At 38.9% G+C, this 12,737-nt stretch overlaps 1 protein-coding gene across 2 annotated transcripts; it reads left to right on the forward strand.

Annotated features, from left to right (window-relative positions):
- The first annotated feature begins 1,168 nt into the window (after nt 1-1,168).
- ccm2l (CCM2 like scaffold protein) lies at nt 1,169-12,713 on the forward strand. Of its 2 annotated transcripts, XM_082144498.1 has the most exons (11): nt 1,169-1,314; nt 3,621-3,788; nt 3,870-3,953; nt 4,052-4,235; nt 4,761-5,204; nt 5,289-5,509; nt 6,679-6,808; nt 7,281-7,344; nt 7,708-7,858; nt 9,513-9,651; nt 11,366-12,713. In XM_082144498.1, the coding sequence occupies exons 1-11, from the start codon at nt 1,285-1,287 to the stop codon at nt 11,644-11,646; spliced, it is 1,896 nt and encodes a 631-aa protein (XP_082000624.1). In that variant the 5' UTR covers nt 1,169-1,284; the 3' UTR covers nt 11,647-12,713. The 2 variants fall into 2 exon arrangements, with proteins under 2 accessions (XP_082000624.1, XP_082000623.1); XM_082144497.1 differs by having other exon boundaries at nt 4,761-5,509.
- The last annotated feature ends 24 nt before the right edge of the window (nt 12,714-12,737 follow it).

Below are 12,737 nucleotides of genomic sequence, written 5' to 3' on the forward strand. Positions count from 1 at the left end.
GTTTTGAAAGCTTCAAGAACCGTGTTTTGAAAGCTCCCATCACTATTTAAAGTAATGTTCCAATTCAATAGTCTCTGTGATATACTATCAGTTAGCTACTACGTCTAATATTCCCTTGTAAACAAATTAACATTGTGCTTAAAGTGATCATACACTTACAGTCTGTGTCTGTGAGGAGCAGTCAAGGAGTCAACGGCAAGGCTAGGAACGAACTTTTACACACTTTTTGGAAATATAGCTACAATTATGCCACATGAAATCTTTCATTGATTCCATCTTTGTATAATTTATTAGAGTTTATTTAGCTAAACTTGCTTCTTTTGCTTGAAGTTTGCTTTCATCGCAGTGCTGCAATCTGTATGTAGAGTTAGCCTACTTGTTTACAATTTGCAACCATTTCCCCCACATCATCTCAGTGCTGTTGCTTGTTTACACTTTACAGCCATTTGATGTTGTCTCAGCACTGTTGATGAGCTTCTTATAATTGAAATCATTTGCTACTCGTTAGTGACTCTTTTTGCTATTTCGTTAATTAAATTTGGATAATTGTGTAATTTAACTCTTTATGCTGTTCGGGGTCTTCTGACAAATTAAACCCAGTCATAGTAAAGTTCTTTAGACACAAGCCACTTTTTTATATTTTAGTCAAACTCATTTTACATAATATTACTCAGCATTGTTTTGGGTCACATTGAAGTGCGTCCACAGTGCTGACATGTTCACCTGTTAGCTTATCCATGTTGAGTGCACAAAATAAATGCAAACAGTCATAACTTAACATCAGTGAAGTGATCATTAAAAGTGAACCTTCAAAACCATTTTGACCAGGACCGAAAACTATTATTTTTTATTTTTATTTTTTTGCTGCTGAAATGTTGGAGCATCACTAGTTTTCTTTCTTTTGCTACTTGCTGGCGTTTTTTGTTGTCTCAAGTCTATTGCTAATTTGTTAGCACTGTAGCAGAAAACACATTATGGTTAACAATAAGGGTCAGAGAGAGGGTGAAAAATGGTTATAAACCAAAAATATGACTCTTAACACTCTTTGTGTGTGCAACCCCATTTTGTGTACTGTATGAGTATGTGTTATCAGTACTTTGAGAGTGGAGGTGCTGAGGATTTTAGATCCGACTCTCTGGTGGAGTTTCCTGTCCAGCAGGAAGTGTGTTTCCTGCCCAGTCATGCCTGGCTCCAGAGGGCTGAGAGGAGATTGGGCCTGTCCTAAACAGAGTCACACACACAAACACACACTCTTGGACACAGCTAGCCATCGGGCTGGTCAATATGGACTATGAGCCCAAGCGAGCCAAGAAGGTAAGTTGTTTTGTCACATTATACATTGAAACTAGCTGGATATGTATTTAGGAATATTTGTTTTTTGCCAAGTATGTTGTGTATTCTATGTTAACCTGATCATGTGACAACTTATGTTTACATTTACATGTACTGTATGTGTGTGTGTACCACATCACATGATATGATAAAATTCCAATGTAGGATGATAGCTGTGCCAGTAATGCTGTTTGTTGTGGTGTTTGCAAAACACGATAACGCATCTGGAATTTCATTTCTTATATGCATGTACATTGATAGAGGCCTATAGTTTGTTGATTAAGAACATATGAAGATTTCTTGAATATTAAGATTTTACTTGCTTTACAAGTAAATTATCAGACACTTTTATCAAAAGTAAATTACAGCGCACTAATTGCTAGGACAATCATATCGTAACCTTCCTTTCTCCATCCCTAATCTTTATCTGATACACAAATGTTTTCATATTCATGTACACAAATTCATTTTCAGTTTCTCTTGCATTCAATAATTACAGTGGTTTGTCTCTTCAGTGACAGTCTTAACCTTCTATTGTACAGTTTTGCATCCATGCATGAGTTTTTTCTTCATCAAGACTCAGTATATATCTGACTGAGTATAGATTTGATGCTCAAGAAATATTTCATACTTTTGAATTATAGTGTATAATTTTCTATCAATCACATACATCAACTCAGCATTTACATTTTATTTCATTTTTATCGTTCATTGTTTCATATGAGGTGCAGAGCCTAGCATTCTTTTCTTCTTTTTTTAAGTGCTGATTGCCTGAGGCAAAGAAATTCCTCCCAAATATTTTAAAATATTTATATTGACTGTGTTCCTTTTAAGTAGAAAAAACCCCAAAGGCATCATAATGTGTTCCAGAGAGAGTTCAATTATTCTATATGGCAATATGCAGTGTGCTGGATACCAATTCTTCTGAGGTTATGTTTCCAAAGATTGCAGTTCTGAGCCACATCTCAGTTCAAAGCGTCGTCTCAGAGGACTGAAGCTCCCTGGCGTAACTGTCGTAGGCCAGTAAGGGCTGTGTGTGTAAACCTCACTCCTCTGATCTCAAGAGGCGTCCTTGTTAGCGCGCCGGCCTCCCACGCCAGAGACCCCAGTTCGAATCCCGCTCGGAGAGGGTCAAGTTGGACCGGTTGCATTGGCAGCAGGACAAACTTAAACATAAACTCAAGAGATTTCCTAAACAGATAACTGTAGTCTGAAGGCTACTGCATCCATATGCAACATCATCAGTGCCATCCTGCGCTGATCACATCAGGAAAAAAATACTAAAGTTTGAGGATTTTGAAACATTTAAAACAAACATACATTGTAGCGTGAAATGGATAACAAATCTGCTCTATTTCTGGGCCACTAATTAGATCGCAAATCCTCTGAGCCATGGGACACTACAGTATAAGAAGGCCAATTAAAGCTTCATATTGTCTTCAAAGGGTTCGCTTATTATGTGTTTCTGTGAAAAAATCATTGTAGCTTAAGTTAGTAATTAAGTTGTGTTTAAGTTTAATGATGGATGGATCATTCATGGTTGATGGAATGATTATTTTGTATTGCCTTCTCTTAAACTGAATGCGTTTTAACTAACACACTGAAAGCAGTCATGATGATTGATAAGCCCCATTAGATTACACACCGTTACCGGCAGGATGTGATTGATTCACAGCTTTACGCATTCCTTACATATTTTACTCTTTTCCTCACACGCATAAACACACACCTAGCCTGAATAAATCAGCAGGTTGTCAGTTGGTCATGATGTGTCTAATCTGTCCTCCACGTCGAACAGCTGTCTCGCTGATGATGTCAAAGTTGGAGCAGCAGACTGATGTGTGTTACATCATCATAAAAGCAGATTTAAACAGGCTTTCACAAACTGACGTCAAGCAACTGAACTTAAATTATACAAATTGTGAAGACTTTTTGTGCATGCTCATATTCTGAATCATTTCAGATCTGAAAAGGGTTCCTGTAATGCTACTAAAACAAAGCTTATATTTCTTAAATAGTGCAATATATGGACTTTTTACTAAGAATATACTAAGAATATACAGAGTTTTTTTTTTTAACTTTGCTTTGGATATGGAAACCTGTTTCTGCCCGAGAGTAATAAAAAAAACGTATATATATATAAAGGAACTCATGCTATAGGCTAACTCATGCTACAGGCTATTGCAACTTTATATCTCACACTTGTTATTTTTTTCCTCATAATTGCACCTTTTATCTCTCGTTGTCACTTTATATCTTGCTTTCCTCTATCCAATCTCTTCTCTCAGGGATTTGTGTCTCCGATAAAGCGGCTGGTGTTCCCTAAATCTAGCCGGAGACAGGCGGACAAAGGCAGCGTGTACCGTAGACCCCTTCACACCGTCCCCCTCTATCCACCCGACTACCTCATCCACCCAGAGAGACTCATCTACGATTATGTGGAGAAGGAAGTCAAGGTTAGTCTGAAAATTCAAACGTATCAACAAATAACACATTCACATTAGACTTTTGTGAATGTTTGCAATTGTTACCAACAGTTCCTGGGACACCTGACATGGGTGTCATGTTCCCTGAACCCATCGAGCAGAGACGAGCTGCTCCAGCTTCTGGACACAGCCAGGGTGAGAGCGATTCCTCAAACCAGAGTCATTGTAATGTTGTTTTCAGATTCAGAAGATGGCATAAATTATGCATTCTGTCTCTCTCTTTCCATCCATAGAAGCTGAGGGTTTTGCCTCTGAAGACCAGTGTGGAACAGGACTCTATTCTCAGTCTGTCTGCTCGCTGTCTGCTGCTTACGTGGAGAGACAATGAAAAACTGCTGCTGAGAATCCCCACACATGAAATCGCCGCAGCCTCCTACCTGCGGGATGATGCACTGCACCTACTGGTGCTCAAAACTGGTCAGTAGGAAGGTCAGGAAAGGATGTACTTACCGGAGTTTACCCTGGTTACTTTCTTTTCTGTTTTAGTAAATTGTTGTAGTAAGAAAAAATGAATGCATACAATTGTAAATGTCTGTTTCTTTAGTAGAGTAGATTGTACTTAATTTGACATTATACATTTTAGGGATACAGTTCATTGCATATTTCTAATTTTCCTTTATTTATTTATTTGAAGCACATAAATATGGGAATGTAATATCAAAGTCTGAGACACAAAGCAAAGTTTAAGGCCTTGGCGTTAACAACGCCACGGTCAAGGGTTTGATTCCCAGGGAAAGCATTAACTGATAAAATCGATACCTTGAATGTAGATCACTTTGGATTAAAGCATCTGTCAAATGCATCATCTGCAAATGTCTCACTTATTTTATTTAAATAAGTGAGACATTTAAGTGGTAAGTGGTTTGAATTTCCAAGGTAAGCTTCTGAAATAAATAATATCCAGGATGGGAGGGATCTTCATTAATGTATGTGTCTTCCCAGGTCTGAATGTGGACACTGTACTGGCTGTTAACAGTCTGGAGAACAGGCCAACTGGTCTGGAGAGCCGCAGACAAACTATAAGCAACACTGACCCAAGGCCTGCAGGGGGCACCATGGAGCGCCGCCACACCATCTGTGGTGTGGACTGGAAGCTCTCTTCCCGCCATGAGCCCAAACAGGGTAGTGCAGGTGGAGGAGGTGGGACTGGGGGTGGAGGAGTTGGGACTGGGGGTGGAGGAGTTGGGACTGGGGGTGGAGGAGTTGGGACTGGGGGCGGTGATGGTGGCAGCCTGGAACGGAAGCGTGTGAGCGGGAGTTGGGAGCGTAGGCAGACCCGGAAGCCGTGCGGAGGTAGCTGGGAGAAACGGCCAGTGAGTGGCAGCTGGGACCGGAGGCCTGTAGGGGGCAGCTGGGAGCATCGGGGAGGTGGTGGGGTGGTAGGAGGTAGCTGGGAGAAGAGGCATGGGACTGGAACTAAATCAGGAGGTAGCTGGGAGAAGAGGCATGGGACTGGAACTAAATCAGGAGGTAGCTGGGAGAAGAGGCATGGGACTGGAACTAAATCAGGTGGAAGCTGGGAACGGAAACACACGCCAGGTGGGAGCTGGGAACGCAGGCAGGCTTGCACGGGAAGCTGGGAGAGGGGAAAGTCCTATGGCAGCTGGGAGAGGAGGAACCATAATCCTCTGGAGCCCATGCCATGCCCTGATGCCTACTGCAACCTCATCATACTGGCTGTGGAAAACAGGGTGAGGTTAATGAGCCATTTGGATGGATGGATGAATGGATGGATGGATATATTATTACGCAATACTTGTGGATGGATTAATAAGCAATGGATGTGCATTGATAAATGGGTTAAAAATCCATTAATATGGATGGATGGAAATGTTCAAAAATGATAGATGGATGGAAGGAAGGGTGAACAAGAAATGTCTGGATGAAAGGATAGAAGTCAGGGATGGGTTAAAATCCATTAATGTGGATGGATGGATGGATGAGTTAATATGAAGTGGGTGGGTAGAATGATAAATGGAGGACAGGGTTAAAGGGATGGGTGGATGGACAGTGGATGAAAGGGTTAATGGATGGACAGATGAAAATGTTAAAAGTGATGGATGGATGGATGGATGGATGGATGGATGGATGGATGGATGGATGATTAAAAAGGTTAAAAAGTGGTGGATGGATGGATGGGTTAACAAGAAAGTCCGGGATGGAAGTGAGGGATGGGTTAAAACTCCATTAATGTGGATGGATGGATAAATGGATGGAATGAGTTAATATATAGTGTGTAGATGGATAGATGGAGGTCAGGGTTAATAATGGATGAATGGATGGATGGAAGCGTTAACATGAGATGTCTGGATGGAAGGATGGAAGTGAGGGATGGGTTAAATGCCATTAATGTGGATGGATGGACAACACAAGCTTTCAAACCTTGTTTTTGTGGCATTTGGATAAATACATAATTGCTTTTGTATTTAAGATGATTATGAAGAATGACTTTATCTGTGTAAGTCCTAATCAGTGTGTGTCAGCATCAGGGATAAGAATGCTCCCGGTGAGCTGTAGCTGTGCTGCTGCTGACGAGATGAGTTGTGTCAGCTGTGATGTAAACACTGCGCTCAGAGTAGACTCCCCTGTGATGTAATGCCCAGACTTATGTAACAGCATGCTGTGTCAGTGATCTGTGCGCCTCTGTGTGTGCCTGCGGACATTAATATGGATGGGATTGTGTTGACCCACATTACAGTCTGGCTGCTTTTGTGGGTGTGCAATATTATGCATCTGTGTGAGACAGAAACGCAGAAATGTGAGGCATATAAAAGTTGTATGTGGCTGGATCCCTGTTTAGCACTAGAACATTGATTTTCTCTTTATTTGATTCTTGTATTGATCACCTATACACACACAGGATTCTGCAGAGGAGTACTGCGCCCTCATCTGTCAAATGTTTCAGATCATCTATGGACATCAGACCATTGAATGTGTCGACAGGGCGGGATATCACTACACCATGCCTGACCGCTATTGGCTGCAGAGGAGTGAGTGACAAAGGCGTTTTTAGCCTTTTATCAGGGGCACAGGCCTCATCAAAAAAGTGTTTTTTAATTCCTGTTTTGGATATAAATGGATATAAATTGTCTTTAACTGCAATATAGAGTTGTTCAGAAGCTCGTGTCCTAGTAAAACGGGTCTAGTGACGCCCTAAATTAATCCCAGTTGGAAACTATTGATCTAAACCAAGGGTTTTCAAACTTGTTGATGCAAAGATCCCATAAATATGATGATCCTTGTGATGGACACCTTCCTTAAAAAAAACATCAATTATGAATGAAGACAACATTGTTACTAAATGAAATAATTGAATTTTGAAGCAAAATATTATCTGGAAAATATTTACTTTGTATAAAGTTGTAAAAGTATTTTTTTTTCTGCTCAATATTAAATCATACTATAATAAAATTCAATAAAATAAATAACATGTCTGTTTTTCTCCATCAATTCTTGTCCAAGGTGACAGCTGCCTTACTGACATGACATATGGCTATGACACAGACTTCAGCTGCTGCAGTTCATAGTGAGTGTCTGTTTGTGCCTTATAATCTCGCAAAATCTGTTTAGGAATTATCAGTACATTCTTGCACTCTTTTAGGTTGTACGTTTTGATTTTATGAATTGGCTTCTCAGTCACTAGCAGCTCAAAAGCTATTATAAAATAAAAACCCTGTCTACCATTGTTTGGACAAACAGGTAGTCCATCACACCCATTTTTTTATTGACTAACATAATGCTGCAGTCTGTTTTTTGCCGATTTTTTTTCAAATCTATTTATATGTATTGGAGGTGGGGGGGGGGGGGGGGGTGCAGTGTTCAAAATTGCTTTGAAGCTCTGTCACATCTGACTTCATGAACTGTGCATGTGTGTTATCTCTCCTCACAGTGATGGTTCACAGGAAGCATTTGATCCGTATTATAGTGAGAACTACAGTGAGAGCTCATCTCTCTCCTGCCATGAGTCACGTCGAAGCCTGGCCTCCACACACAGCGACTCTGAGCCCTCTAATGCCAGTTTGCAGGAGTACATGATCATTGTAAGATACTTACGCATATAAAATTATGTAATTCAAAGGACAGTTCTACTAAGAATGAAATGAAAATGCCATCATTTACTCTCCCTCGCAAACCCATTTAAAGTCCCCCTGTAGTCCGTAATTGTATCCCTTAAAACTCATCTTTGATCACCAAAATTACATATTTAAACGTTTTTTCCTTGAAAATCATGCCTTAAAATAGCTTGAATGTAACTCTACACCCTTGCTTCGTTTAGTATACGTGGTTCTATGAATATGCAAATCAGCCCCGCCTCCTCTCACTCACACCAGCTCAGAGATCCACTCGTTGACGATCACACGTTGACCTGATTGGTTACAAGGTAGTTTGTGACGTCAAAAACACCAGCGATTTCAAACCGCGTTTTTGAGACTGTCTTTGGTTCATTGCAGTTCTAAGGAGAAAATACTCAGCAATGGTGTTGTTGGCATGAATTTGTACATGGTTTGTCTTAAAGCATATGAAAAACACCACTTAGACATATAAACAACATTAAAACCTTGATTTTCACACCGGGGGACTTTAAGTGCACGCTGTCTACAGGAGAAATCATCATAAAATTTGTCTATAACATTTGTGCTACATTTCAAGTCTTTTAAAGCCTTTGTGTGAGGAACAGACTGAAATTTAAGACAAACGTTTAAAAATTGTAATTATTAGTTCAGGCCGGGGTTTATTTGTTTTACTGTATTAAAACAAGTTTAAAGTAAAGAATCTCACAAATCTGATCTAGATCTTCTATTACGTTGAAATTCTTTGGCTGGTGCTAAAAAAACATAAAATCAAGATGTACAGTGAAATAATATTTCCTAAGGTATAAAGTTAAAGGGATACTCCACCGAAAAATGAAAATTCTGTCATCATATACTCACCCTCATGTTGTTTCAAACCTGTATGAATTTCTTTCTTCTGCTGAACAGAAAGGAAGATATCTAGAAGAATGTGAGTAACCAGACAGTTTTAGATACCATTGACTTCCATAGTAGGAAAAAAATATACTATGGAAGTCAATGGTATCTAAAACTGTCTGGTTACTCACATTCTTCTAGATATCTTCCTTTCTGTTCAGCAAAAGAAAGAAATTCATACAGGTTTGAAACAACATGAGGGTGAGTATATGATGACAGAATTTTCATTTTTCGGTGGAGTATCCCTTTAATGTATAAGGGTAGGGACAGGTTCGGTGGGATAGGAAGGTTTAAGGGTGAGTTAACATGTAAAGGAAGGGTCAACAGTGTAAGAAGAGATGTAATTACAGAAATTAGTTACAGCTTTAATTACATTCAGGTATTTCTTAAATATTAGTGCAATGTAAAAACTTACACAATAAGTGCATTGTATCAAATTATTAATTTAAATGTTACATATGGCAAAGACACCTAATATATAGTGGGACCAATGTTTTTTTTGTGTGTGTTTTTTTTGAAGAACATGCAATTCTTGAAACTTTTAAAATCACAGAATCGTGATTATTTTAATATACCAATACTCCCAGTCTGAAAACAAGCAACTTTGGGAGGTTGAGTAAATGACAAGCATAATTTTCATTCAGGGATGAATGATTTCTTTCCCTGCAGTTATCCTTAATAATTTTGTCTCTATGTTGTTCTGTTGTATTGTTTTCTCACTGTTTAGTTGAGGAGCAAGCTGACGCCTCAGGAGATTCAGCAGTTTGCTCTGTTCCTGAGAGAATACAGACTCGGTGCTCCGATAGAGCAGTTCTGCACTGACCTGCTGCAGCTCTATGGAGACTCACGCAAGTTCCTGCTGCTTGGTGAGAAACACGCAATACAAAAGTCACCATTCTCTCTCTCTTTCTCTTTCTTTGCTGCTTTTGAACAATTTGAGTGCCTGTTTAAATTCTCAAGGGGCTTGTTTGTACGACCGGGTTTATTTCATGCTGAGATCCTCTCTTTATGCAAGTCATATTTCAAAAGTCATGAATTATCAGAACTGCCATTGTATTCAGGGTCTGTGTAATTGCTGTCTGTCTGTCATTAGCTCATTAGAGGGATTAGAGTAACATGAAGCCTAATGAATATTCATGAGCACCTTGCTTGCACTGGAGCAGTCATGGCCCGACAGCCTTTCCAACAACATCACACTTTCACAGCATGACAGAATTACAAAACTCACTAAAACAACACCAGTCGCTGTGGAAAAGAAACATGACACACACAGACTATAAATAGCTCTATGACCACGATTCACAACTATAAATAACTACCATCCCAAATATATCTGTGTCTAATACATATTTAGAATATGAGTCATTCAATAATTCAAATGAATTGCACAGTATTCCCACTGCGACGCAAACTTGTCCAAGTTGATTAAAATACCTTGTGGATACGTGAGTTGGTAAAGGATAAAGCAACTCGCAGCAATTTTGTACGACAGACACAATTACATAACACTTACTGAGCCACTTATACCTCATCTATCCTGACACTCAAGCAAAAGGCTGAGTCAGCTTAATACTGGTCTGAATGAGTGTGAGAATGTCCACTCTTTGACTGCAATCACCATTCAGTTAGTGTTAGTAGTCAGTTGCAGTGCTGAATGGAGACAATTCATCACAAAATTTTTTTAATGCAGCGACATTCTCAAGGGAAAAAACAGTTTAAATGGAATTATATGTTTATCTGGTCTAGAGATCTCATAACGTGAAGTGGATTTGTGTGTGTGTGTCCGTGTGTGTCCTGGTAAACCTACATTATGGGGACAAAATGTCTCCACAAAGATGTCATTGTCTGAATCCATGTCCTTTTGGGGATATGTTTTGGTCCCTGTGAGGAAAACAGCTTATAATTCATACAGAAAGGTTTTTTTTTTTTTTTACGCTAAATTGCATAAAGTTTTCTGTGATGTGTAGGTTTAGGAGTGGGGTTAAAGTAATGTACAGTATAAAAATCATTATGTCTATGGAAAGTCCCCAAAACATGAAAACACTGCATACCAGGGGTTTGTACCACACATTATGTGGTGTAAATTATGAAATGTTTAAATAAAAATAAAATTGAATTATACTAATATATAATACTTCCAAAAATATTTTTATATTATTTCTAAAAATATGTATACTACTATTCATTAGTCTCTTATGCTCACCATGGCTGTGATAATTTGATCCAAATTACAGTAATATTGTGAAAAATGTTGAAAACATTTGTGCTTCTGAATATTTTTGTGGCAACTAGTAAAAAAAATTCAGCATTCATTAAAAACAGAAGTTTTTACTGCCAATTGTGATAAATTTAGTGAGTCCTTGCTGATTAAATGTATTCATTTTTATTTTTTTAAATCTTACTGACCTAAAATGTTTGAATAGTGATTTTTTTTTTATATGAAAGTCTTTATAATGTATTTATTTTAATAGTTAACATTTTATATGACAAGTATTCTAAATTATAATCCAACAAATTCCTACTCTCTAAGAATACAGGACTATGCTGCATTCTCACGTATTTCCTCTCCCCTGTAACCAGGCATGAGGCCCTTCATTCCAGATAAAGACGTAGGAGTGTTCGAGACATTTCTGGAAGACATTGGGATCCGAGAGGGTGGGATTTTGACGGACAGTTTTGGCCGGATCAAGCGGAGCATGAGCAACACGTCGGCCACAGCAGTCCGTGACTACGATGGCTGGACCCTGCCCTCCGGTTCCCAGGATTTTAACCGCAGAATTGATGACATCACACACAACATTGAGGCTTTGGGATTTGAGGAAGGGAATGGAGACATAGAAGAGGAGGACTATTACCTGTGAAACGTACAGAAAGAACTGAGAGAAATATACAGTATATATATTTGGAATTTTATTAGGAAACCTTTCAAATAGTTAAACATTCACAGTATATGTGCACTTTATTAGGCCACTAAGTTGCTGTTCATGAAAAAAAAATTTGCGTCAGATTTGCATCCGTAAATCTGCGTATTATTTGCATGCAAGTTTGGTTATGTTTTGCGTGAATGATTTACAAAAGAGCTTCAGTGCAGTGAGCAAGTGCCACAAAAGAAAACAAGAAATGACATTATTTGGAGAAAAGGTCACTTAGATATAAAAGAAAAAAAAATTAGAAATATGATGATGATGACAATGATGATGATTAAGTGTCAGTTTCCACCCAGTGTACTGTACACAGTAACCTGCTGGAGCCGAAGGGTCATTGACAATGGCTGATGTCTGCAGGGAGAACAACTCAGCCTTGACATTCTTTCCAGTGACAGTCACCTTGCCACAATCTGATGCCCTTCCCCTCTCTACCCTCTTGTCTGTGCCAACCACAGGCGGTTGATGGGCACTGCGCCCAGCATTAGGGGTTATCAGAATGGCACATACATCTGTCAGGCTAAACGTTTGTTATGTAATGAAACCAGACAGAAGAACAGGGCCAGGCAGGGTTTGGATTAAAGTTAAAGTTAAACCTCTTCTCACACCCAAATAATCTTAGTACACAAACCAGCAGGGGACAACTGGGAACAAATTTTTCTCCCAGGCCCTGTGACAAGAGGTCAACTAATGTCTTCTGTGGAAAAGCCTAGTCATTGAGTCAGAGGATGGAGAGCTCATACATAATAACATCATATACAGCCTTGACTCAAAAAAGGACTAATTTAGAGACTTAAGAATTCGCAGTACTGTTATAATTATGTAAAACAATGTAAAATATAATAAAGTGAAATATTGTGATATCTAAAATGTGATTTGAAAGGACACATTTAGCTACTCTGCAATGAGGCATTTTAAGTAAGACTAATATCAGTCCGCTTTAGATATAGACCTTTGATCAATGAATATGAATATTTAAAATAAATATAACAAAACAGCAGAAACTGCATCAGTCCTTTATTTTCTCT

This window comes from Leuciscus leuciscus, assembly GCF_965113295.1.
Source record: "Leuciscus leuciscus genome assembly, chromosome: 18".
In the NCBI taxonomy this organism is placed as follows: domain Eukaryota; kingdom Metazoa; phylum Chordata; class Actinopteri; order Cypriniformes; family Leuciscidae; genus Leuciscus; species Leuciscus leuciscus.

Coding starts and splice junctions, on each gene's coding strand:
- ccm2l (XM_082144497.1), top strand. CDS start 1,285: ATGGACTATGAGCCCAAGCGAGCCAAGAAG. Junction 3,954..4,051: donor AGCTTCTGGACACAGCCAGG/GTGAGAGCGATT, acceptor TTCCATCCATAG/AAGCTGAGGGTTTTGCCTCT. Junction 7,345..7,707: donor TTCAGCTGCTGCAGTTCATA/GTGAGTGTCTGT, acceptor CTCTCCTCACAG/TGATGGTTCACAGGAAGCAT.